Source organism: Chironomus tepperi, unplaced genomic scaffold (genome assembly GCF_022539635.2).
Source record: "Chironomus tepperi strain 1889 unplaced genomic scaffold, CSIRO-AGI_Ctep_v1 contig_298, whole genome shotgun sequence".
NCBI lineage: Eukaryota > Metazoa > Arthropoda > Insecta > Diptera > Chironomidae > Chironomus > Chironomus tepperi.
Genome location: NW_027226420.1, coordinates 642824 through 666908, shown reverse-complemented (window position 1 = coordinate 666908; position 24085 = coordinate 642824). Strand labels below are relative to the sequence as shown.

Here is a 24085-nt window from a genome sequence, read left to right as displayed (position 1 = left end):
TCACTCACTCTATTCTCTTGATTCTCTTTTTTTGCCGGTTCTTATATACTTGCCTTTTTTCCATCATCGCTGCTATTTGTTTCGTATGAGTTAGTTTCTTTTTTGCTCGCGCACAGTCACCATCGAAATAAAATCGGAAAAAAGTAATAAAAGAGAAGTCGGGAAGCGAGAAAAAGTGTTAAAGTTCATAAATTCCATTAATTAATATTTCATTTTCTTCTAATCTTTAAATTTGGGTGTGTCATTATTAATTTGTTTAACATAAAACTGAACATCCAGTTAAATATTTGTTCATACACAGTATAATAATGGTGGAAAATTTTTAATTGAATAAGAATCTGTAAGTGTCCAATATGAAGTAAAAAATATATTAAATGGATATAAATAGATAGTTATCAAGTTTAAAAAGTATATAATGAGTAATAATGAATGAAAAAATATCAAAGGAAATAAGTATGCCGAAAAAAAGTAATGAAAAAATCAATAAAATTTTCTTCATGTCCTTTTGACTCTAAAAAAAATCGTTCATCGGTGGTGTGTATGAAGAAGACGGAAAAGGTTGAATGTATGCGTAGATATAAGCCAGTATTCTGAACATATAATACATACAGTGCGTGCAATATTGAATTTCTTACTTTTTTTTTCGTCTAACTAAATTTTTGACTTGTGTAAATTAAGTTAACAAGAAAGACTTGCAAAGAAAACACATAGAAACTAAGTATCTAAATTGATGGCTATAATTATTACAATTATGCATATAATATAATGGGAAGAAGACGTAAATATCACAAATAATCACAGAAATGGCTCTCGTATGGAGTAAATCAAACACTTGTTTTCATCTTCACCTAATTGCTTTTGATATTTTAGTATCTTATGATGCGTAACGACCATACATCTTCATCTCTTAAGCCAAAAACTCTTGGAAACGATACGATACGATGTGAATAGTCACAATTCTTATTAATAATAGTATAAAATAGCATTCACATGAGAATTTTGTTAACAAAAAGAACCAAGTCCGTGTGTATAAATTAATATGATAGTACAGGTTTTAATTTATGAAGAAGATCATACAAACCGCACCTAGAATAAATAAATTTAACTTTTTTTTGGTGTGTATATATATGTGTTGTAAAATATACTATTATGTGAATATTGCCAAGTTCAATTTAATCAAATTTGGTATTTTCACAGAGAGTAAACGAGATAGAGAGAATTGTACATGAATGAAGAATGTACTACTGGATGATATATGTAAAGATTTAATTGAATAACTCTTGATACATGTGTTGTAGATAAAACGACGACTTGATGAAACGCTCGAAAGAAATATGAGGAATTCACAGTGAAAATATTATTCAATATTAATGTACATAGCAGATTTTTGATAAGTTATGACTTCATTCAATCACATATCATGTAAAAAAAAAAAATGCTGTGTGACCTAATGTATATATTTTTATGGAGACATATAAGGCACTGTCTTATCAGTTTCAACAAAAGTGATTACATTTATTTTAAGTAAAATGCACGAGCATGTGAAGATAAAAAATATTGAACCGCATTCAAAAAATGCTTATAAGAATGGAATTAGTCAAACAGTTATTGAGACTCCACTCGAAGCTTTACTCATAGCTTTATCGCCATAAGCAATTAGTTTCACATTTATGCTTGATTTCATTCCTATTACACTCTATAATAGAAATGGTTGAAAGAATTCTTTCCTACTATGACGATTGCAATCAACGAACCGCCAAGTAAGAGAAAAAGGAGTAGAGGTTAATTAGCGAAATATCAATAAAAGTATTTAAATTAAAGTTGCAGCTTTGGTCTTGCGCAATTAATAATTACTGTGCAGTCATAAATTGTCGAGACAACGTGTTTCTCTTAATATGATTGTTGTTTTTTTCGAATAAATTGATGTGAATAGGTCATAAAAAATACAATAAGTTTACATGTAATCTGGACTTATTTTCACTTTGCAATAATATGTACCGTATTGTCATACTTTGTAAATCATTATATACTTATGAGCATATCCATCTCGAGAATGTTGATAAAACAATATCAACAACATAATGAAAAAAATGAAAATAATTTTTTTTTTATGTAATCTTTAAAAATATTTTTTTTTTTTCCTTCTCTTGATGTGTTGATACTATAAATAGAAACGTGATGCTATGTATGCTGTTTTCATCTTCTTCGATTCTCTCACTCTCGCAGTATATTCACAGAAAATCTATATATTTTTTTTCTGTCCGCTATGACTGCCTCATTTAAAATGCATTCTTTAGAGTAGAAATATATAGAAGTGTTGCTATATATATTGAGTCATAGTGGCTGCTATTGCTGCTGCTCAGATTCTCTTTCCTTCTTCTTATTACAATTTGTAATGGAAAAACTTATGAGATTTTCAAGATATGTGACACACATATGTGGATTCTTATAAGAAATAGAAAGAAGAAAATTCTTAATGATGTCACTCATTCATGAATTATACTCGAAAAAAAAAAATATTGTCTGTGTCAGAACATATTAAAAATTATTATTTCCTGTGATTGTTTTTATTTCTATATTTTCTAAATGACAATTACCTATAAGCACATCGAAGCGATGAATTCAAGAAAGTGTTGATTTGTGTTTTTTTTTTGTTCTTCGTCTTCTTCATGATGTGTTTAACATGTTCTGTGATTATTTTCTTGTCGATTCACCATTTTCATTAATTCAATTTGCTAAAGTTTTGTTACCCGAGCTACACTAGCTGAAAATTTAATTATAAACCTAGTCGCTGTGACAATTTTAGGTATAAAATCTAAAGGAGTAATTAAATCTGAACGGAATCGTCTGCATCATTGCCAAGTCGCCGAAAATGCAATTAAATGCTGTTTATCATGATGGCGCTACACCATGTGCTTTCTGTGGTTGATTACTCACCGCTAATATTAAAAACCAGCTAACTATCAATCATCAACAAGATATTTTTTAAATAAATCCATGAAAAATGAGAATCGTTAGAGTATGCTCGAGAGTTGGACATAAATCATGCGATGTATTGAAAATTATTAAATGATGCAAATGCGATGATTCTTTTGCTTCTAGAGAGAAGCCATTTCTACATGTAATAAATAAATCTATATAATGTGGGCAGAGAGGAACAGAGTACGGCGAGTAAGAGGCAAAAAAAAAGAAGGAATTAACTGATGCAAGAATTGAAAAATTATTTTTTTTTTGTCTGAAATTACAAACAAAAAAATCTGAATGAAAATGAAGAGTTAAAAATTTATTTTAATTCAAGTACATTAGTATGTATGAAATCTTAATGTAGATGATTTTGTTGATATTACTGGCACAAGGTCAGAATAATTCGCACTATGAGATTCAAATGTTTGTATTTGTAGTGTATTTGGGATGATATATTATGTCATGCGATAATTTAATTTTTTTTTTCTTCTGCTGAATGCTGCTCGTGTTTTTTTTTTTGCTATAATACTATACACGCTCTACGAAATTTGTTTGAAAAAATTATTTGAGGCTTGAATTTCTACATACTAATTTTCGTTCAATTTCTTCTTCATATCCACCTAACAACAATCCAATTCAACCGTCTTCATTATGTTCAACAATACACTTTGACGAATGTGTGTAGAAGTCAAAAATATATATAAAATCTCAGTTTTTTTGCAAACTGACAATCGAGCTAAGGTTGAATGAACTAACGACGCTTACTCTTATGGTATATAAACCAGTTCTTTTTCATGTATCATAAGTATTTATTTCTTTTATTTTTATCTAATTACCAAGTTGAAGTTACTTTTTTGAAGTATTTATATTTATTGCATTAAATGAACACTATTTAATGTTCATAAAACAGCAGATATTTAATTAACAAGTCGGCACGTTCTAAAAAGTACAGTCAGTCGTACTGATGAACGTAAACAAAACAGAATGAAATTGTTTCAAGGACTACTTTCTGCTTCATATCTCTTCATAAATAAAAATAATGCATATGAATGGCATAGTGAGTTAATTTCATTGTTTTTCTCTTGTTTTCATCTTTCTCAGTTGCATAATAACAATAAGAACGAACAGAATTCTCGAGATTTGAGACTAAACAGTAGCAACACATTTCCTTGATCCAATCCGATTTCTTCAAAAAAAATTCATGTCTCATGATTACATCTTGAGTGCATGAGTTATGTTTATTTCTTTTCTTTTTTTTGTGTATATAATAAAGCTATCGGAATATAGATCGACTTACCATTTTTTATATACTTGAATATTTCGCTCGTGTCAACACTTCATAAAATATCAAAAATAATGAGTTTTGGCCTTTCATACAAAGTAGTTAATGTACATGAAGAAGATGATGAATAAGAAGTAAAGAAAAATTGAGAATAGTTCTTGACTTTTCATAGATTATGGATATGGAAACGTGCGCGCATATTGTGACCATTTGAACTCTAAACTGCTTATAATCGGTCTTTAAAAAGCTTGCCTATAAAAAAAAAGATAGAAACCTTGGCAAAATCACAAAAAAAATCTCTCTCTCATTTTCTTTGGAACTTACAGACGGTTCACGAAAAAATAAAAAAAAAATGTATTGGAATCTAACTTTCTATTTTGGGAACTCTGCGAGATCACGATGAGAATTTGAGAATTTCATGTTGAATGAGGGGATCAAAAAGCATTTTTTTTTTTTGGCTTATATAAACAAATCTTGTCTTCTTCTTCTTTGCATCGCATGTCGTTAATTACTTACAACGAAATAATTTTGATTTACTACAGACAGGCACTGAAAGTTTTTTTTTTGCAGTCATATATAGCAAATCCACAAAAACCGATTTAAAAATTTATTTTCTTCTTTTTATGCCGACATGCAGACAAACTAAGATAACTATGGAAACGCTTGTTTCCGCAAAAACATAAATTTTATAATGCCACATATTCATGAATATTTTGTTGGATACATAAGAAGAAAAAATAGAAAATATTTCGTCATATGATGTGATGGAAATTCGCATGATGTATATAGCAAAAGCTTTTATTGTGACTCTACATCTGTTTTTTTTAAATGCGGTTATATTTGTGTTAGTTCCTCTTTGATGCGTGAGCGCATGATCGGAAAAATTACTGTTGCTAAAAATTGGATCACGAAAAACTCATTTTTTTTGGTTGAAAATAGTTTTCACTTAGGTAGTGACAGCAGAGATTTAACAAAACAAAAAATCAATTCTTCCCTGTGTGTTTATGTGATAAATTGTCGTGAAAGTTAATTAGATTAGATTGCACATAGCGGATGTGGTTCTGTATTTGATGCCCAAAAATTATAGTATATTGTATGCAATTGCATGAAGTGCGTTTTAATTAAAATTGACACAAAGCACGCCAAAATTGAAATTGAAAATAGGGGAAAGTGAAAAATCGTAGTCAAATCGATAATTTTAATTTGAATGAAAGAGAAAAACAAGTCTGCAAAAAAAAAAAATCTCGGCGCCAATGTGACTAGTCATTGTTTAAATGGGAAAAATACTCACCATAAACTTGATACGATAGACGTAGCTATGATTATTATGAAAAGCAAACGAATGTGCAATTGAACCATATAATTTTAATAATGTAAATTAATAGCCTACAGCAAACAGCACGTTCTTATTACAAAGTGCACTGTGTAATCTTCTTCACATTTTTTTGAGTTGATTCAAGCGAGAAAGTGATAAAAATGGAAATTTATGCCTTACATGATCTCCAAAAAATTTTATTAATAAACAGTGATTGGCTCATTATTATTATTATTACTCTTGAGTATGTCAGAAGGTCAATTGGGTTCCTTCATAATAGATTGAGATGAAATATACGAGCATAAAAAATGTTTTTAATTTGATCTTCTTGAATTCAGACCAGAAATAGAATTTCTCACAGTTATTTGATGCGTTTAATTACTGAATGGATGAATAAATAAGACACAGAGAGGAAAATACTAATGTTTAGCACATCGTATTATGTGTGCTTTAATGCTATTTTAATTATTATTTTGTAATTCTGAAATTTTATACATAAATTATTGTTTTTTTTATTGTCGTTGACATTGTTCATTCATATCAGCATTAGTAGCGGTCTCTTTTTTTTGCTTGCAAATAATGAGAGATGAAAAGGAAGTTGATTATGATTCACATGCTTGAAATGTAACCAAATTGAGAGGCAGACAGTAAACACAGTAAAGTGAAAAGTGCGAGCGAACCAAACAGATTTTCTCTACGTGAAATTATTACTCAATTTCATATAATAAGCTTTGTTATTCAATAAAAAGCATTTTATAACATTTTTCTCGCTTTAATGTCTACTCATTCCAGATCAACAGCATTTAAGTAAAGGAAAAAAAGTATAAAGAATTACGAATATTAGTGACCTCAGACAAGAAAAGTAAGAAACAGAATAGTTGGTAAAAATGACTGACACTGAGCAAGCAGCACATACAAATGGCAATGGTATTCCGGATGAAGAAGAGCCAAAAAATCGTCCAGCAGATATTGAGCAAGATATGCGTGAAATGGAAAGACGTAAACGTGTAGAAGCTATCATGTGCTCTCGATTATTTCGTGAGGAATTAGAGCGTATTGTTGATGGACAATTAAAAGAAGGACCATCAAATATATTAGAGCAGATATCAAGTATGATGGGCGTACCTACAGCTAAAGTTGGTAGCTATTTCCGCGGTGCAACATGTGTAATTCCCATAAATGATATTCGCGGTATTGAATCGATGGGTTACGAAAAAGGTGAAAAAATTTTACGTTGCAAGTTAGCAGCAACATTCCGTCTATTGGACTTGTATGGATTAGCAGCAAACGGTATTCATAACATGGTGACAGCTCGTTTGAACGCAACCGAAGAATTATTCTTGGTCAATCCTTTTGGTCTTCTTTATCATGAATTGACTGCATCGTCATTGAATAAAGTCGATATGCAGGGAGTTATTGTTGAACAAGGAACAACCAATTATGGAATAAATAATTCTCAATTCTCAATACATGCATCAATTCATGCAGCTCGCCCAGACATCCGGTGCATTATTGGCGTGCTTCACAGCGCAGTTGTTGCTGTCTCGTCATTCAAGCAAGGATTGCTGCCACTCACTAAAGACTGTGCTGTTTTGGGAGAGGTAGCTAGACACAACGTTTCTGGAGGTAATTTGATCTTTCCTTTTAATTTATATCTTACTGACAATCGTTTATCATCCTTTGTTAGCTTTAAATGAGCCAGAAGAACGTGAGAAATTGATCCGCAGCTTAGGTCCCAATTCGAAGGTCTTAATACTCACAAATCATGGTGCTCTTTGTTGTGGCGAGACAATTGAAGAAGCATTCTACCATACTCAGCACATGGTTAAGGCAGCAGAAGCACAATTAAATCTTTTGCCCGTTGGCATTGACAATTTGATTCCAATTCCCGAAGAGACACGCAAAGCAATTTATGACGAAGCCAGAAAGCCGCCAGAAGGAACTGTTGTATCACCACCAGCTAACATCGACAACAAAGAAAAGGCATTACATCAGGTAGTAATTCTATACTGATTTTAATTATTCAGGAATTTAATACCGAATATGATTTAATGATAGGGACCAAAATGGCGCGTCGGTGGTGCTGAGTTCGAAGCATTAATGCGTATGTTGGACAATGCTGGCTACCGAACTGGATATATCTATCGCAATCCTCTTGTTAAACACGAGGTTCCCAAGCCGAAGAACGACATCGAAGTTCCACCAGCAGTATCAAGTTTAGGATATTTGTTAGAGGAAGAAGAAATGTATAAACAAGGGTAGGTGTCTAATTATAGACATTTAATGTATAAATCGTGTAGCATATAATAATTATTCTATTTTTACAGTATTTGGAAGAAGGGTGACTTCCGTAAAGGCGGTGATCGTACAAGATGGCTCAACTCGCCAAATGTATATCAAAAAGTCGAAGTTCTTGAAACTGGAACTTCAGACCCCAGGAAAATTACAAAGGTAGAAATTATCAAGTTTGAAAAATAAGTTGGAATAATTATTGATCAACCTAAATATTTGCAAATATTCGTGAGATAAAAAGCTTTAGATTTTTAAATACTTTTTTCCTTTTTGCTTTATACTACATGCTGTTTGTGGACGCAAATTTTTGCATTCCGAGAGTTTTATTTTTTAACATTTTAAAGCACAAACATTCCTTCAAATACGCAATATTATTCCAACTTTTGATTTGCAGCTCATTTGCTTATAAAATCTTACTATAAACAAATATACATTATGATATTTAATCAATTTTACTCAACTTTACTCATAAAAATCAAATGTTTGATGATAAAAACAGCAACAAACAAAAATTGATAAAGATTATAGCTTAAACATACTCGAAGACATTTTAAAGCTCCATATTGATAAGGACAAATTGTATTTGAATCTTTTTCTAAAAAGAAATATAAGTATTTTGATTAAAAACAAAGAAAAAAAGCCATCAAAATTATGATAAAATGTCTTCAACAAGCAAAAAAGCAAGCAAACAAAATAAGTAAAAAAATTTATAGTCATTAATTATTGTGAACATGGTTTAGCTTATGAGATAAATGAAAAAAATATATGCATCCTTATAAAACAAAAATAATTTTAAATTCATTTATGTACCTTTATATTGTGCCTATCATCAACAACACCAATCAGCCAACATAAGGCTTCCTAATTTTATTCGTTATTTATTTTATAGAATCTCCATTTTTTTAACTTTTTTTGTTATTAACATCGACCGATTGATTTTTTTTTATGTTTATTCCTACATAATTTTCGTTTTTCTTCATTTTATTTTAGTGGGTTGATTCTAATGCAGACGAGGTAAATAACCCAAAGCCATGAAAAAAAAAAAAATTAAATTAGGTTCTAAATTTCCTTCTTAAATTTATTGGTTCTAATCAGTTTCTTATACTTTTTTGACTCAGTTTGAATATTAATTATATTAATGGGAAACAGATTAATAGTCAGCATATAGCTGCAGCTTTTAACCTTCCACCTTAATCTCTCTCTAAAAAAATTATGTAGTCTAATATGAATGATCTCATAATCTACGTTGTTTTGACCTTTTGTTGTGCCTATTTGGTCTGAAAAAAGTATTTTTGTGTGCGGTAATCAACGACAAGTTTTCTCTTCGTCACTTCCTTTATATTTCATTTCTGATTTATTTTTTTTTGCAAAAAAAAAAAAGCAACTAAGTGATTGTTTTTCATGTGATCAAATGACTGTATGTGAGAAAGTGAATGAGAAGAATGAGATTTTTAGCGACAAATATTTTTGTTTCATTGAACCATTATAGGCACAATAATTAGATGTCAAAGTAATGTATAGCTAGTTAATTACTAAATTTATCAATTAAGTCTTTATTAATATTATTAACAACATATTAAAATCTTTTCTGGTGTATGGTTAATTAAAGTATCAAATCGCTAACAATCTTTGCAACTTATTTGAAATATAATACTACAATAATTGGTGCCTTGGCTTATACACATAATTATCTCTAGATTTAATTCCTTACTATAATTAATAATCCAAAAAAAAAAAAAACAAATTTGTCGCTAATAATTAAATTCTTCTTCTTTCATATCTTCTCGCATTATTGTGGATATTGTGATTTTGTGATAATAAATTATAATAGTGGGTAGCTGAAGGTTCTCCGACTCATTCAACGCCAGTTAAAATTGACAATGCCTTACAATTTGTTCCAACAAATACAAATCCTAGAGAATTCAAGAGAATTCAACAACAGGTATTGTTACTTCCTCAAACTCACTTAATTGTTATACTTAAGCATCTTATTTTTTTAGATCAAGGAAAATCGACGTGCAGACAAGATTTCTGCTGGACCTCAATCGCACATTTTGGAAGGTGTCACATGGGATGAAGCTAATCGTTTGAAGGATGCAAATGTCTCGAAAACAGGAGATCATGTTGTATTGATGGGTGCTGCATCAAAGGGAATCATTCAACGCGGGTATCAACATAATGCTACAGTTTACAAAGCACCTTATGCTAAGAATCCATTCGATTCAGTTACTGATGATGAGTTGAAAGAATATAAGCGTACTGTTGAAAGAAAACGAGCTGGCGACTGTAAATATTAAATTGTGCTGTTGATCCTTAATATCATTTCTAATATTATTTTCATTTTTCAACAGACACAACGGACACCGATTTCTCAGAATCAGAAGCATTCAGTTCACTTCAAATTTCTGGACAAGTCAAGAGTCCGCCAATGAGTCCGCCCGTCCAATCGGAATCAGGTAACTAAATTGGTCTGCCTTAATTTGAAATAAATTTCTAATGATGATTTGTTTATTGTAGAACACGTTGTAATGAGAATAGAAACGAAGCAAGCTCCAATTCCCAGTCAACCAGAAGTAGTTCTCAGTGATGGTAAGTCAAATATTTTCGTATTATACGCCTTAATATTGTGCTAATTTTTGAGTAGTCAGATTAAGAAGAATTTATTGGCTTCAAATGTGTGAATTTTTTTTCCTATATATATAAAAATTTTTGTGCAGCAACAAGAAAAAAAAGGTGTGAAACGACACTTTGCTCATAATTTTCCTTATTTTCCCTATTTATCACAAACACACAATTTTAAACCCTCACCAAACAATCCAATGGATGGATGTGTAACTCGCAGCTGTGAGTTGTAGAAGCACATTCGTTTCCATCAAATAGGAAACTGTCTGTATATAAAAAAAACATGCATAATACTATATAAAGTATAATTTTTTGTTCCTATCCAAAAATTTGTCTTCGTGGTGAGTTTGATAAATTTTTTTAGCTCTAAAAAATCAAAATTATGACATAAAAAATATATTGCATCATTAAAGACATTAGATTCAGGCAGAAAAAAATGCATGAAACGAAATTCCGTCAGTTCCGAATTTAAATACTTAATTTTGATTAGTTTTAGTTATGTAGCTCTTGTTTATTAGTTACAACTTTTGTTTTTCTGTTTTTGTTTGTACTTTTTTTTTATTGTGTAGCAAATGATGATTTTATTAATATGGAACGAAATGCAAGTGCCCCAACAAAAGGTAAATTCTTAATTTCTGTTCCTTGTTATCTCATGATTTTATTTTTAATTTGCTGATACTAATTTTTATTTTTACTGCCTTTTTCCTTTATATTTTAACTACTGTTCTTTTCCTTTCATCTGTTATTTTGATTTTCCTTTTGGGGGTCGTTCAGAGGCGATGTCTGAAATTGAAGCTTATTATCTTAAAGAAATTCTCGCATTATCTGTCAAAATTCAAAAAATTTACCATTAAATTTTCAAATAAATTTTGACAGTTATTTTCTAAATTTTTCTGAATCAAACCTTTATCTAGAATAATGAGCTTCTGTTATGAACGTCATTAATGAATGAACCCCAATTCCATTTATTTTCAATCAATTTATTACGAACATGAGAAAAATTTCATTAATATTTGTTTGGCAATAATCTGGCATCTGAATTTTTAATAGCAATAGTAATGAGATCAAAATTCAAAAAAATTTCATAAATCCGCTCGTGGTCATAATAAAATACCGAGATAAAATTAAAGAAGACAAATATTTTATTGCTACCACTTATTCCGTGCATCCAATTTAATTTAATTTTATTATTTTAAACACACTCATTTGGACACAAAAATGTTAATTTCCTCAGTCTCACTGATATTTTTCTTTTATTATTTATAATTTTAAAGAAAAAGAAGGTAAATGCATGCTTGTGATTGAACAACATTTAAATTAGCCAATTTTTATTGTTTTATTTTAATTCATTATTCACTGAAGCCATACATGATGTGGATATTGGATTCATATATCAAATTTGATTAATTAATTTTCATTCAATATATTCAATTTCTAAAATAGGCGAAAATGTTCAAAACGGCGATCATTCTGAAACACAAAATTTGAGTACATTTTCACATAGTAGTAAAGAAGTAAGGAAATTCATATTGCTTAATATTTTTAATAAAAATGATATTTATGAATGTACATTCTTTATAGCAGGATATTTCAACAGATGGATCCCCGAAAAAAGACAAAAAGAAGAAGCGTGGATTGAGAACACCATCATTTTTAAAGAAGAAGAAAGAAAAGAAGAAGATTGAAGCTTAAGTTCCTTAAAAAATTTCAACACAGAGAGATAAACAAAAAAAAAATTCGTAAATATTTAGAGCCGCAGCTTCCCAAAATTTATATCAAACAAGCAAAGTTCTTATCAAGAAAAAGCTCCTCAAATCATCTTTCAGACAACTAAAAAAGTCTTTTTTATATACAACAACAAAAAAAACATATTAAGTCAGTCAGCGCAACATCAAATGGATGAAGTCATTTTCTACGACATACACACATATATTATATATATTTCCTTTATTTTCTCTCTCATGCAACAGAAGAAGAAGAAAAAAAAATTTAAAACATTTATCGCCCAGCTATACTTAGGTTTAAGTGTCACGCTTTTCAAATATCGACATCTTTCTTTAATTCATTCTATGAAAATGAGGAGGAAAAACAAATTTTCATTTTAGTAATTTTTAACGATTTTATTTTATACAAAAAAACGATATGTTCTTTTTTTGAGAGAAACGATGTGAAACTAAACGTACAGATAGACATGACATTTGGATGGAATAGACAAGTCTCAATGTTGGATGATGATCATGTCTTTAACATAGCGGAAGAAAATCTTCTTTAAAAAAAAATTCACTCAATTTAACGATTTTGTGCGAAAGATTAATGCAAATAAAAAGGAAAAGTTGTTAATGGACCATCTAGTTAAGTTGTGAAACAAACAAAAAAAAAAAATGAGAGTATAAGGCAATCGATTTTAATTTATATATTGTATATCTAATTGTATTACATTTAAAGTGCTCCAATCTGTTAGTAGCCAAATGAAAAAATGGATAGAAACAAAAACAAATCAAGTTTAAACAAACTGCCATCATCATCATTATTCATGTTCTTACGTTTAAATGACTAACATTTTTAGATAAAAAAAAAATACCACCTCAAAATAAATAGTGAGAAGATTATAGATATGATAACAAAAAAAAGGGTTTAAAAAAAGTTATGGATACAGTCTAATATATTGAGGATGATAATTAAATCATTATATGAGAAAAAAAAGAGAAACAAAAAAGCAAAAATAATTGAGATATTATATATTGCAATATTCTTTCCATCGTTTTATTATTTTTAAATTTTAAAAAAAACTATTTTGACATTTTTTTTTTGTTTTAAGCATTATTTAAAAATAACTTTCGTGAAACTTGAAACGCACTTTAAAAGAGAGAAGTTTATAAAAATAAAAAGCAAAAATTCATTATTCTTTTTTTGTAAACACTTTTGTTCCTTTATTTTATTTATCGTGTACGCTTCTGCATGCTTTGTGATCTTCTATCATCGCTAGCGTGATAGCTAGTCCCTCAAAATTACCTCATTTTCCTTTAATATTTGAGTATTAAATTAGGGAATTTTAAGAATTAACTTTTAAACCATGGATTTAATTTTTAATCCCAGGATTTAATTTTTAAATCTTTCAATACATCCCAAATTCCAGAGAATGAATTTAAATTCTAATAATTGACTGATGAACAAATGACATAAATTCCTTACTTCCACATAAAAATACATCCAAAAGTAAACAATTCCAAATAATCTGCAAATTGCGGCCGACTTTAGTCGATTAGCTGAGATAATCATTGAAATGTAAACTTCCGATAGTAGTAAGCAGATACAAGAATGTATGCAGAAGCCTACACAAACTTACTTTTTTTTGTGTTTTAATTATCTTTTTACATGCTTTATTCTTTTCTTCAAATACTGCCAATAAACGCGAGAAAACAAAAAAGAACATCTGAGGGATAGATATAAAGAATTAAGGCTTTTTGCTGTTTGATAGTAGCGCATTTATGATAAATAAAAGCTTTTGAATGAAAAACTGCCATCAAAAAAATTTCTCGATGTACTCAAATTTTTCACATTTTAATTAATTTTTCATCATTTTAATTTTCACACAAAATTTGCAGCTTCAAATCAATCGCTATTCATAACAACTGCTGTGAATTTGAGTACCATGTGATTTGAAGCTGTGTCTTAATTATTTAAAAGCATACCGAGTAGCACGACGTGATAAATCGCAGTTTTCGCTGTAAAAATCAGCAATCAAGGTGCAATCAGGGGAACTTCATGTCTTGCCGTTAACATGGCAAGGTAGTGGTACCCATGCGAATACATCGTGTTGTTCGGGGATAATGAATAATAACAAAGTAAATTAAATATAGCATGTACTTCTGTAAATGAATGAATGAGAATATAATGAGTACATAACTGCTATTGAATGAATGTAAGTAAATATTTAAATTTAAAATAGCCATAAAGTCATACAAAAAAAAAATTCAATATGAAAATGTGCTTTTCAACAAAAAAAAATTAGCATCGCGAATTAAATGTTTTCGCGTACTTAACAATAATAATGAACAAATTTTTTTAGGTAAACCTCTTATTAATTTTCTCTAATTAATAATGATCAAATCCTTCTATCAAAAGAGAGTTTACGGGCTTTCACTTTACTTCTTAGGATCAAAAAAAAAATAAAGCTTAGTCACGGTAATAAAAGTATTTTCTCAATTTATCATTATTAGTTTACGAGTGGAATTAATCAAATTATGTTAATTTTTATGCTATTGTTCATAACTCAGCATGACTTTTTTTTTTACAAAAAAATATTGGATATAAGGAAGATATTGCTTATGTGAAAGGTTCTATGAGAAAATTTATTAAAAAAAAGTCTATTTATAAGAGAAAAAAATGAATTATTTTTGGAAGCTTAAGAATTGGAAATTCTATAATTTGCTAAATCATTAAAATATTATATAATATTGTCTATATTCACCAACAAAAACAGCGAAAAAACATTAATATTAATTAATTTTCTGTGATAAAAAATTCGACAGAAGATGAAGAGAATTAGAGGTGAATATAGGCACAAAAAGAGTTTTTTAATTTCCTTTATATGCTTTGATGTCAGTTCACATACATCTTTTTTCAATAAAAATAAACGTTGACATTTAATATAATTAACTATTATGGTTTTCAATTCAAATTATCATTTCTCTCCACAGCATTGATTAATAAACAAATTGTTCAGGTATTTTTCAGTTTCTTAAAAGCTTTCAAATAACTTTAACGTATTTTTAAAATTTGAGATTTTGACCGTTCGGATTACCTGGAAAGTTTTTGAGCGGGAAAAAAGTAACCTTAGAAATTTGTAAACATTAAAATGTTAAACTAAAAAAATATTTTACAATAGAACCAAGTGTAATAATGGCAAGTTTAGACAGCTTAGACATGGCAGTGGACATGCCAACATCCGAGGATATTGAAAATCTGACAAATTCCATCAATTTAGAGGAACAAAATACAGATAAATTATTGGAAGAAAAATACAGTTTGAAGGAAAATAATTCATCAAATATTATTGAATTAAAAGATGAGCCTAAGAGAAATTCGATCGGACTCAAAACTTTGAGTGAAATGAATGGAAAGGATAATCTTATAATTGACTTGGAGAGTGGAACAATTAGACCCAAAAAATTATCAGGACCTGAGATGTTGTTCCAAAAATATTTAAAAACTCAAGCAAAACCGAAACACAAAGATACAGTCAGCATGAATATCCTAAGTATTGAGAATGGCAAGCTTGAGAATCAAAAAGTGGAAGTCAGACTTGATAAGGAAGTTGAATTGGATCATTCACGACCAGGTCTTGCACATGAAAAATTGAAAGAAAATCTACGCAATCAAATTTTAGCGCAACGACTAGAGAAGCTTAAACAAAGATTTGTCAAATCTGAAACAGCTGAATTGGAACCTGAAGATAAAGATCATTTTCCACACAAAAAAGAAGATAGTGACGAAGATTATAATCCAGATAAAGAAAATAGTGACGAGGAATCAGCACAAGAAACTGGAAGTGAGGAAGAAGAGGATGAAATAGTTACGCAAAAGAAGAAAAAGAAAACTGATGGCTCTAAATTTTTGGATGAAGAGGTAAATACAAGATTTTCATTTATTATAAGTAAATTTAATATAATTTTTTTTTAACATTAGGCAGTCGATGAGGATGACGAAGAGGTCGAAAATGAAGAAGAGTCAAGTGAATCTGAAAGCGAGTCAAGCGACGATGATGAGTCTGAAAATATACAACCAAGTACAACACAAAAGAAAAGTCGTATTTTAAAAGCTTTTGAAGATTCAGATGACGAAGAATCAAAGACGACTGTTAAGGCACAAGCAACTGATGAAGTTGACAATGTTCAGCTAGAAACTAAGTCGAATGTTAACAATATAAAAGATTTTTCACAAAATCTTAAAGAATCTGAAGAATTATTTAATTCACAAGCAAGTAAGTTCATTAATCGATTACTAATTTTTATAAAATTTAATTAACTTTTATTTCACAGCTGATTTTACATTCAATGAACCAAGTGTTTCGGAAGATATTGATGGAAACAATATTAATGCACTGTTTGACACACCATCACAAGCAATTGGAAATGAAGACGATTTGATGGATTTATGTTCTGGTCAATTTGCATCTACGCCTTCTCAAATTGTCCTCACAAACAACGACTTTAAATTTTCACAAAACACCCCAACATTGGAATCACAGGATATATTCTCAAATTTCATTACACAAGTACCTGACAGTACCCAAGACACAAATGATGTAAAAGCAAGTGAGGATGTGATTGATGATGATTCATTTGTGATGGACGTCCCAGAAGTTATTGCAGAGCCTTCGAAAGCACCAGAAAACGATCCGAAAGAACCTGAAAAGACTGAAATCAATGAAACAGAACTTGAAAATAATGAAGTCCACCCAATCAAGAAGCTTAATAAATTGTTGGAATCAACAGATGATGAAGCACAAGAGAATGATGAAAATCGTAAAAAGAAACTCAAAAAGAGAAAGAAGAAAAAAGATAAAGTCAAGAAGTTAGGCTTTTCAGACGATGAAGACGAAAGTGATCAAAATGCAGTTGACGCCGATTTAATTGACGAAGAGTCATTGATTGATGAAGAAGCCATTGATGAGCCTGAAACATACGTGGATTATGATTCAGAGGAAAATGAGATCCAAGTCAAATTGACAAAGAAGGAACGACTAAAGGTTGCAAAGGATTATTTTGAAAAAGAGGCAGAGCTTTCTGAAGAGGAATGGCAAAGTGCCGATGAAGACGAAAAAGGCTTAGATAATTATGAAATGGATTTAGCTGACGAAGAGCAATTTGATCAAAATCAATTGAGAGAGGAAGTTGGTCGAATCCATGCAAGAAAAATGATGGATGAGGATGTAAAAGATCTCAAGAAAATTCAAGATCTTTTATTTGAAGACGAAGAGAATGATGGAGTTGGTCGTGAACGAAAATTCAGATGGAAAAATCAAACAGAAGGTTTCACTCTGGAAGATGAAAATGCTCGAGATGCTGTCGATATTGAAGGTGAACAGGAAGAGGAAAATGAGATAATGTGGCGTCGAATGAGACACGAACGAGAAACATTAATTAATGAACAGTCACAAAAAATGGCAGATAGTGACACTATGAGTACGGACATATTATTGTTAGATCATAGTAGTCAGACAGTTTCAACCGCAAATACATCAACATTAGTTAAGAGAAAGTTTCAAATCATCAAGACAAATTCACCATCAATTGGGATGAATATAAGTTCCGAAAATAGCAAGTCAGACTCTCCATTTTTAATTAAGACTGTGAGTACGAAGAAATTCACACATTCGTCATTCCTTTCGAGAGATGAGCACACATTAACTAAAATTGCCAGCTTTATAACAACAAAAGATGACGAAGTGACAAATTTAAGTTCACACGGTGGAAGTTCCATGAGTTTTGCACCAATTGAAAAGAAAGAAGAGCCTAGTAAAAAGCGAAAATCAGAAGGACCTAGTAAGCAGGAAAATTCTAGCGGGAAGAAAAGAAAAGTTGAGAATCAGCGGTTCTTATTAGACCAATTAAAGTAATAATCAGCAAAAGTTCGATTTTTATTCATATTTGTATGTAGCATTAAGATATACCTAGACATTAAATTAACTATTTCTACAAAATTAAGCTTAATTACTCTCTGGTTCTGTTAGTTTTAATCTTAACTCTAGGATTTAATTTAAATCCTAGGATTAAAGTTAAGTCTTCAAGAATTTCCTTAATACTTCATATAGGTATTCAAGAAATTTTCCTTTTGCTTACGTTTCATAAACTCTTTTGGAGTAAGCAACAGCACAGCAGCTCGCGTACCACTGTGTTGATGATAAAAATGGCAATGACGTTTCTTCTTAAAATCCCGTTCAACAATCTGAAGGCTTTTGAACTTTTCAACAACACCACGTGACTTGTTTTTAATATTGAATATCTTATCGTTATAGCACTTTCTGCATAAAACAGAACGTGTTTTGGAACTTTTCCAATAGACATTTTTTGGTTCACATTCGCAGACAGAACATTTTGAGTCAATATTCTTTGGAGAGCAGACAATGTCGTAAGCCTTAAGAATTAAAATCTTCCCACCGAATGAATAATTGATGTTCTCAAATTTCTTATTGGAATCATATGGGATATAGGAACATGATGGGATGTCATCAACTATAATGTCTCTGGTGATCATCAAGTTTCTTGGACTTGAACTACAAAATGCAGCTTTTATTGGCTTTACAGTTTCATGAACTTCTTGAACTTTCTTTTTGCGTCTATATCCTTGCGATGCATCCATTGCCAACACTTCCTGAAATCTTGGTACTTTGGATGCAAAAATTGCATTAAGCTTTTGTTCCTTTACATTGACAGTTTGTTCATCCTCAGCTTTATTTACGTCCTTAACATATGACACAGGATCCGGAAAATTTTCCTTAAAGCACCTCCGCATAAATGAATTGACAGTCTTGTCCTCAGCAAAAAAGTAATTTTGTCTAGACTTTGATGATCCAAATACAGCCTGTTTGCCTCTCTCATTAGGAACCTTGACATACTCAAAGTCAATTTTATTACATCGTTCGATGATTAATTGCAGTTCCTGTCGCTTTTCACGTTGAAAAATTCTCGCCTTTTTTGATTCCTCTTCATTATAGACGGTATTCATAGTCAAGTGAGTGATTTTAAGCACTTTAATTAGCCACGAAAAAAGTTAACTTTCAACACCAAACTTTTTAAGCCTTTTCCGCCTGACGACTTATCACAGAATGCCTATTTGTACAGCACAACTTTTTTTTTATGCAGGCACACGAATATTTCTTTACATGCTATGACAATAATAATTTCTTTTTCTGTTCCAATTTTTTCAGGAATAAGAATTTTATTATTAATATATAAGGAAATATGATAAAAGGATTGTCTTTGTATATCGCGTGACGAGTCACGCTTATTATTATTATTAAGGAAAATGAAAGTTTTTCTAGATCCACGACATGTTTCTTAACCCCTGCTACAAAAGCTCTATCAATACACTTGCTCCAAATTGATAAATGATGAGGAAGTTTCTTCTTTTTGGCAGTAAGCTAATTGACGTCGATTACTGAAAATGGAACCAAATAAACAGAATTGACATTTTTATTACATTTTTCCTCAACCAGAATTTATTAAAATACATAATCTTTTCAGGATCTACAATTTACTTTAAAATTATGAGTCTATAAATCATAAGTTAAGTCAGTACGGAAAAGATTCGATGTTAATTTGTTAATAATTTTGGGTTTTTATTAAATAATTGTACATTAATTGTTTTGTTATTGTTATTTATGACTGATTCATCATAATTACGTTCTTTTATGGTATCACTGGTCTATATTAAAAACAAACAAATGATAATGGATTGATAAGGAACAACTCAATTTATAAAAAGAAAAACTGTTGGACACAAACATATATAAAGAGAACTATGAGATAAAATAGGTACACATTATCATCAATACAAATACAAAAAAAAAGCTCTTAATAAAATAAATTTTTTTTAAATGGATGGCAATCATCCATTGATGCCTCGTACCGAAGCGCACAAAATTTTTTTGATTTACCACACTTTTTTTAATCTTATCAAAAGATATTAAACATGCTGTCCATGGAGACATTTACAATTTCATGAACTTAGGTCACTGCAATCGATTGTAAATTGTTGAAATGATGGACATTTTTAGCCACCATTAAATCCATTCCAACATCATCGTCCACAATAAAGTTAGGAACAATTAATAGTGGCGAGACTTTCTTCTTTTCTGGAAGCAAAAGTGACAATGCTTCTTTAGCTTCAACATTTCCATAAGTTGCAGCCTTTTCAAAATATGATTTAGCTTTTTTAAAGCTCTTTTTGGCACCTCCTAATCCTCTTGCAAAATAAACTCCCATATTGTAAAGTGCTTTATCATGTCCCTGATCACTAGCCATCTTGTAAAGCTTCATGGCAACTTCCAAATCTTTCTTAACGCCTAATCCTTGCTCATAGAGTAAGGCAAGATTGTAGCAAGCACTAGCATTATTTGATGATGAACTCATTCGGAAGTGTTCAACTGCATCCTCATAATTACCATGTGAGATACATTCAACACCCATTTGGAACTCTAATTCACCAATCATTTCAGAAAGATTTGTTAAAATCTCATCAATTGCTTCGTCTTCACTTTGTTGTTGCTTTTGATCAGCACTTAAGTCATTTTTAACAATATTATTATTATTATCGGCACTTGTTGATTCTTTTTTATATTCTTTGGGTTTCAAAAGCGTATCGTCATTATTTACGTTGTAAAATACTTTTCTATGTCCACCAATTGTCAAATCATCATCTGCCTTAAAGAATCGTTCAAAACGTTTGTCAAATAAATTTAAACTTGCAAATTCCTCTGTAAAAGCTTTGAACTCATCGTCTGTTTTTGGATATTGTTGACGGTTCTTTTCCTCCGCTTTCTTTGCTCTTTTCTCTTGTATTTTTCGTTTTAGTGGACATCCGGAGAATCTGATACTTTTACTATGAGATCGGTTTTCTGCTCTGGCTTGCTCAAAACAGAGAAGTTTGCGATGTAATAACTTGTTTTTGTGCTGCAAATATCGTCCATAGAAACATTTTTTTGGGTCAAAATGTTGATTTCGACGATAAAGACAGAGTAATTGTGACGCATAAAATCCAGCGATTAAGGCCGTAGACTGGTGATAAATAAATACAAAACAGGCATTAGAATAAGAAGAACAAGAATAACATAGAGGAAAAATATTCAAAAATATAATCAAGGCCATTGAAAATTCATTCCTTACCCAAGTAATAGCCGCCAAAAAAGGATTGCAGCTATTTGGATGTTTACAGTTGTACTTCCTCTTAAAATCATCATAATTAACTCGTTGCGTTGTTGGAGTTAAGAAATTAATTTCTTGATAGCGCAACACTGAATTATTTTGTTTATTTTGCTGGATGTCATTATTTTGATAATTATGCGTCTTAGTTATTGTCTGCGTGCACGCAAAGTTCTTTCTGACATTAAAGCCAAACTCGATAGTATCTTTGAACCTCTTGAATACATATCTATACATCTAACACACTATTATTAATGATTAAATGATAAAAATAAGGACGATTAAATTTTCACAATTTCTTTTGGGGCCAATTTTCAAAACTGTCACACGTTACTACGATAATATTTTAAAATTTTGAAAACCGTTAATTATGTTATGAAGTTGAACCTCTATATACTGAATTTATCAACAACATCGCTCGAGAAAAAATTGCCAAAAAAAATTAATAAAATGCTCGACACAGACTTCCTGAAGTTTAGTTCCTTAAAAGTTTTTGATTCCGTGAATGAAAACTTGCCGGATGATGCAAGGGAGATCACGGATGTATACGAAGACCTGCTTTATGTCTGGAATTTCAAAAATAGTAATATTAAAGTTGTAAATTGGCGAGCGGCACAAACATCCAGCAATAAAGGAAAAGAAATTAAGCATCAAGTAAGGCTATTCAATATCACAATTGTAACTGCATGATGTTAATAACATTAACTATTATCCTAGGTATTAATCCCTTCGTCTGTTCCTAATTTTACCGTGTCAAAAATATCTGTATCCTTTGGAGGTTCGTCCATTTCAATAAGCGGTAAACATGGATTGTCAATTTTGGAGCTTCCTCATCGTTTTGGAAGTGATGGAATCTATCAAGATGGAAAACAACAAATAACATGCAAAACAATCAACATTCACGAGCATTCACTATCTCAAGTGGAAGTAGTTCAAGCAAAATGGCATCCAAACTCTCCAACAGATTCTCATCTTCTTGTCCTAATGTCGGATAATTCATTGAAAGTTTATGATGAAGGAGTTTTAAAGCATGTTTGGCGAGTTGGACCTTTACCAAGTCAAATTGATAACAATCTATCGTATTTAAAGAGTCTTGGATATACCGCAATTGATTTCGATATTGGATCGCCTCAAGTAAGCAGCTTTGAATCACCAAACAATACACTAGAACAGAGTAATCAAGATTCGACAGTATTTTCTGTTCCAAAACGAAATGCCGAGCAAAAGAAGGTTGAATGGCCTATAGTAATATTAAGAGGAAATGGAACAATTTATGTAATGACTGCAGGTCTGAATACTGAAAAGCCTCGCTTACAAGGACCAATAACAGTGACTCCATCACAAAAGGACAATTATGGAGATGATTCATGCTCATTATTGGTGATTCCCACAAATCCAATGACAATTGTTATAGCTGAAAATTCAGGCATTTTACATCATGCATTGCTGATTGAGAATCCGAACACAGAAATGTCATTTAATGAAACTAAAACAGTCTTACCAAATGATTGGACTCTGTATGTCATGGAAAATATTGAATTGGAACTAGGTCTTCAAAATGATGATAAATCAGAAAGTAGCTCATGTCCAATATACTTAAAACGTGATCCAGTCAATGAACAGAGATACTTTTGCTATCATGACACTGGATTACACGGCATAACAATTGGATTCGTACAGAAACTTCAAAAATTCACAGAAGATCAAGATAATGATGATGATTTAAGCTTAGACGTTCCATCCAGAGCTGAATATATTTTGAGCACTAAAGCATTCAACAATTCAAAAGTAAATGCCATCATTGGATTTGGAATTTTACAGCTTCCTTCTGGATTTTTTGCTGTCATGAGTAGTGGTCAAGTTGTCAGTTTAAATACAGTAAAAACAATGTTGCCATTAGTAACTGATTTGAATGTTCAGGCACCAAGATTACAAGATATCAAAATAAATAATGATCAGCTCAATAAAGTGCCATTTGATCAACACATTCGAGCACTTTTGAAATCTGATGTTTCACAGCCAATTTTGCAATTAGACAAAACTAAGCCTCCATCATCTCAACAAACCTTCCAATTATTAATGAATACACTTCAAATAATGAGAGAAAAGCAGTTTGCAAGACATGACAAGGTCCGTCAAGAAATCAGCAAGAGAATCAAAATATTGGAACTAATGAAGCATCAACAAAAGGATGAAATTGCAGAACTTTTGAAAAGTAAGGAACAGATTCAAGAAAAGGCATATAAATTGGCAGACATGCACGAAGATATTCTTGAAAAGCAACAAAACTTACAGAAACGTATTCAAGACATTTCTCGTTTAGCATCATTAAAAGTTCCTGCCAGCAATGAGAAAGAATTTATAGAGACCATCAAAAAATATAAAACAATCATTGATAAATTAACTACAGATGTTAAGCAAATTAAGGCCAAAAATGAGATACAGAAGAAGGCACTTGACAATTGGAGTAAAACAAACGAGGAGAATATCAAGACGTCAATGCCACCAAAACAGGAAGAAACTATCAAAGAATTCCTCAATGATATGATGCGACAAATTCAGGGTCTTAAAACTGATGTCAACAGGATCCATTCTGTCGTTGATTATTAATTATGTTGTATGTTAACTAACTTCCTTTAAGAATAAAATCATGTTTTTGTAAACAGCTATGTTGTTCCTTACTGT

The 24085-nt window shown here is 30.7% G+C and overlaps 4 protein-coding genes across 4 annotated transcripts; 2 read left to right on the top strand and 2 right to left on the bottom strand.

Annotated features, from left to right (window-relative positions):
* Positions 1 to 112: 112 nt before the first annotated feature.
* LOC139092310 (claspin-like) lies at positions 113 to 18190 on the top strand. The gene is made up of 16 exons (XM_070642659.1): positions 113 to 340; positions 6354 to 7187; positions 7249 to 7556; positions 7620 to 7819; positions 7889 to 8012; positions 8844 to 8867; positions 9685 to 9795; positions 9854 to 10139; positions 10205 to 10309; positions 10371 to 10442; positions 11045 to 11095; positions 11919 to 11989; positions 12057 to 12164; positions 15333 to 16103; positions 16164 to 16458; positions 16517 to 18190. The coding sequence occupies exons 2-16, from the start codon at positions 6449 to 6451 to the stop codon at positions 18094 to 18096; spliced, it is 4845 nt and encodes a 1614-aa protein (XP_070498760.1). The 5' UTR covers positions 113 to 340; positions 6354 to 6448; the 3' UTR covers positions 18097 to 18190.
* On the bottom strand, positions 18090 to 19759 carry LOC139092174 (uncharacterized). The gene is made up of 2 exons (XM_070642494.1): positions 19711 to 19759; positions 18090 to 19637 (listed from the first exon to the last, which is right to left on the bottom strand). Exon 2 carries the CDS (start codon positions 19203 to 19205, stop codon positions 18276 to 18278), a length of 930 nt encoding a protein of 309 aa, XP_070498595.1. The 5' UTR covers positions 19206 to 19637; positions 19711 to 19759; the 3' UTR covers positions 18090 to 18275.
* Positions 19670 to 22241, bottom strand: LOC139092173 (uncharacterized). Its single transcript, XM_070642493.1, has 2 exons — positions 21365 to 22241; positions 19670 to 21256 (listed from the first exon to the last, which is right to left on the bottom strand). Exons 1-2 carry the CDS (start codon positions 21635 to 21637, stop codon positions 20207 to 20209), a joined length of 1323 nt encoding a protein of 440 aa, XP_070498594.1. The 5' UTR covers positions 21638 to 22241; the 3' UTR covers positions 19670 to 20206.
* Positions 21783 to 24067, top strand: mbo (Nuclear pore complex protein Nup88). Its single transcript, XM_070642490.1, has 2 exons — positions 21783 to 22054; positions 22118 to 24067. The coding sequence occupies exons 1-2, from the start codon at positions 21851 to 21853 to the stop codon at positions 24008 to 24010; spliced, it is 2097 nt and encodes a 698-aa protein (XP_070498591.1). The 5' UTR covers positions 21783 to 21850; the 3' UTR covers positions 24011 to 24067.
* Positions 24068 to 24085: the final 18 nt, after the last annotated feature.

Bases quoted from the DNA above. Each gene is read 5' to 3' on its own strand.
- LOC139092310 (XM_070642659.1), top strand. From the start codon at position 6,449: ATGACTGACACTGAGCAAGCAGCACATACAAATGGCAATGGTATTCCG. The intron at 7,557-7,619 runs GTAGTAATTCTA...ATTTAATGATAG, and splicing joins AAGAAAAGGCATTACATCAG to GGACCAAAATGGCGCGTCGG. The intron at 10,310-10,370 runs GTAACTAAATTG...TGTTTATTGTAG, and splicing joins GCCCGTCCAATCGGAATCAG to AACACGTTGTAATGAGAATA.
- LOC139092174 (XM_070642494.1), bottom strand. From the start codon at position 19,205: ATGAATACCGTCTATAATGAAGAGGAATCAAAAAAGGCGAGAATTTTT.
- LOC139092173 (XM_070642493.1), bottom strand. From the start codon at position 21,637: ATGTATAGATATGTATTCAAGAGGTTCAAAGATACTATCGAGTTTGGC. The intron at 21,257-21,364 runs GTAAGGAATGAA...ATTTATCACCAG, and splicing joins TTTTGGCGGCTATTACTTGG to TCTACGGCCTTAATCGCTGG.
- mbo (XM_070642490.1), top strand. From the start codon at position 21,851: ATGCTCGACACAGACTTCCTGAAGTTTAGTTCCTTAAAAGTTTTTGAT. The intron at 22,055-22,117 runs GTAAGGCTATTC...CTATTATCCTAG, and splicing joins GAAAAGAAATTAAGCATCAA to GTATTAATCCCTTCGTCTGT.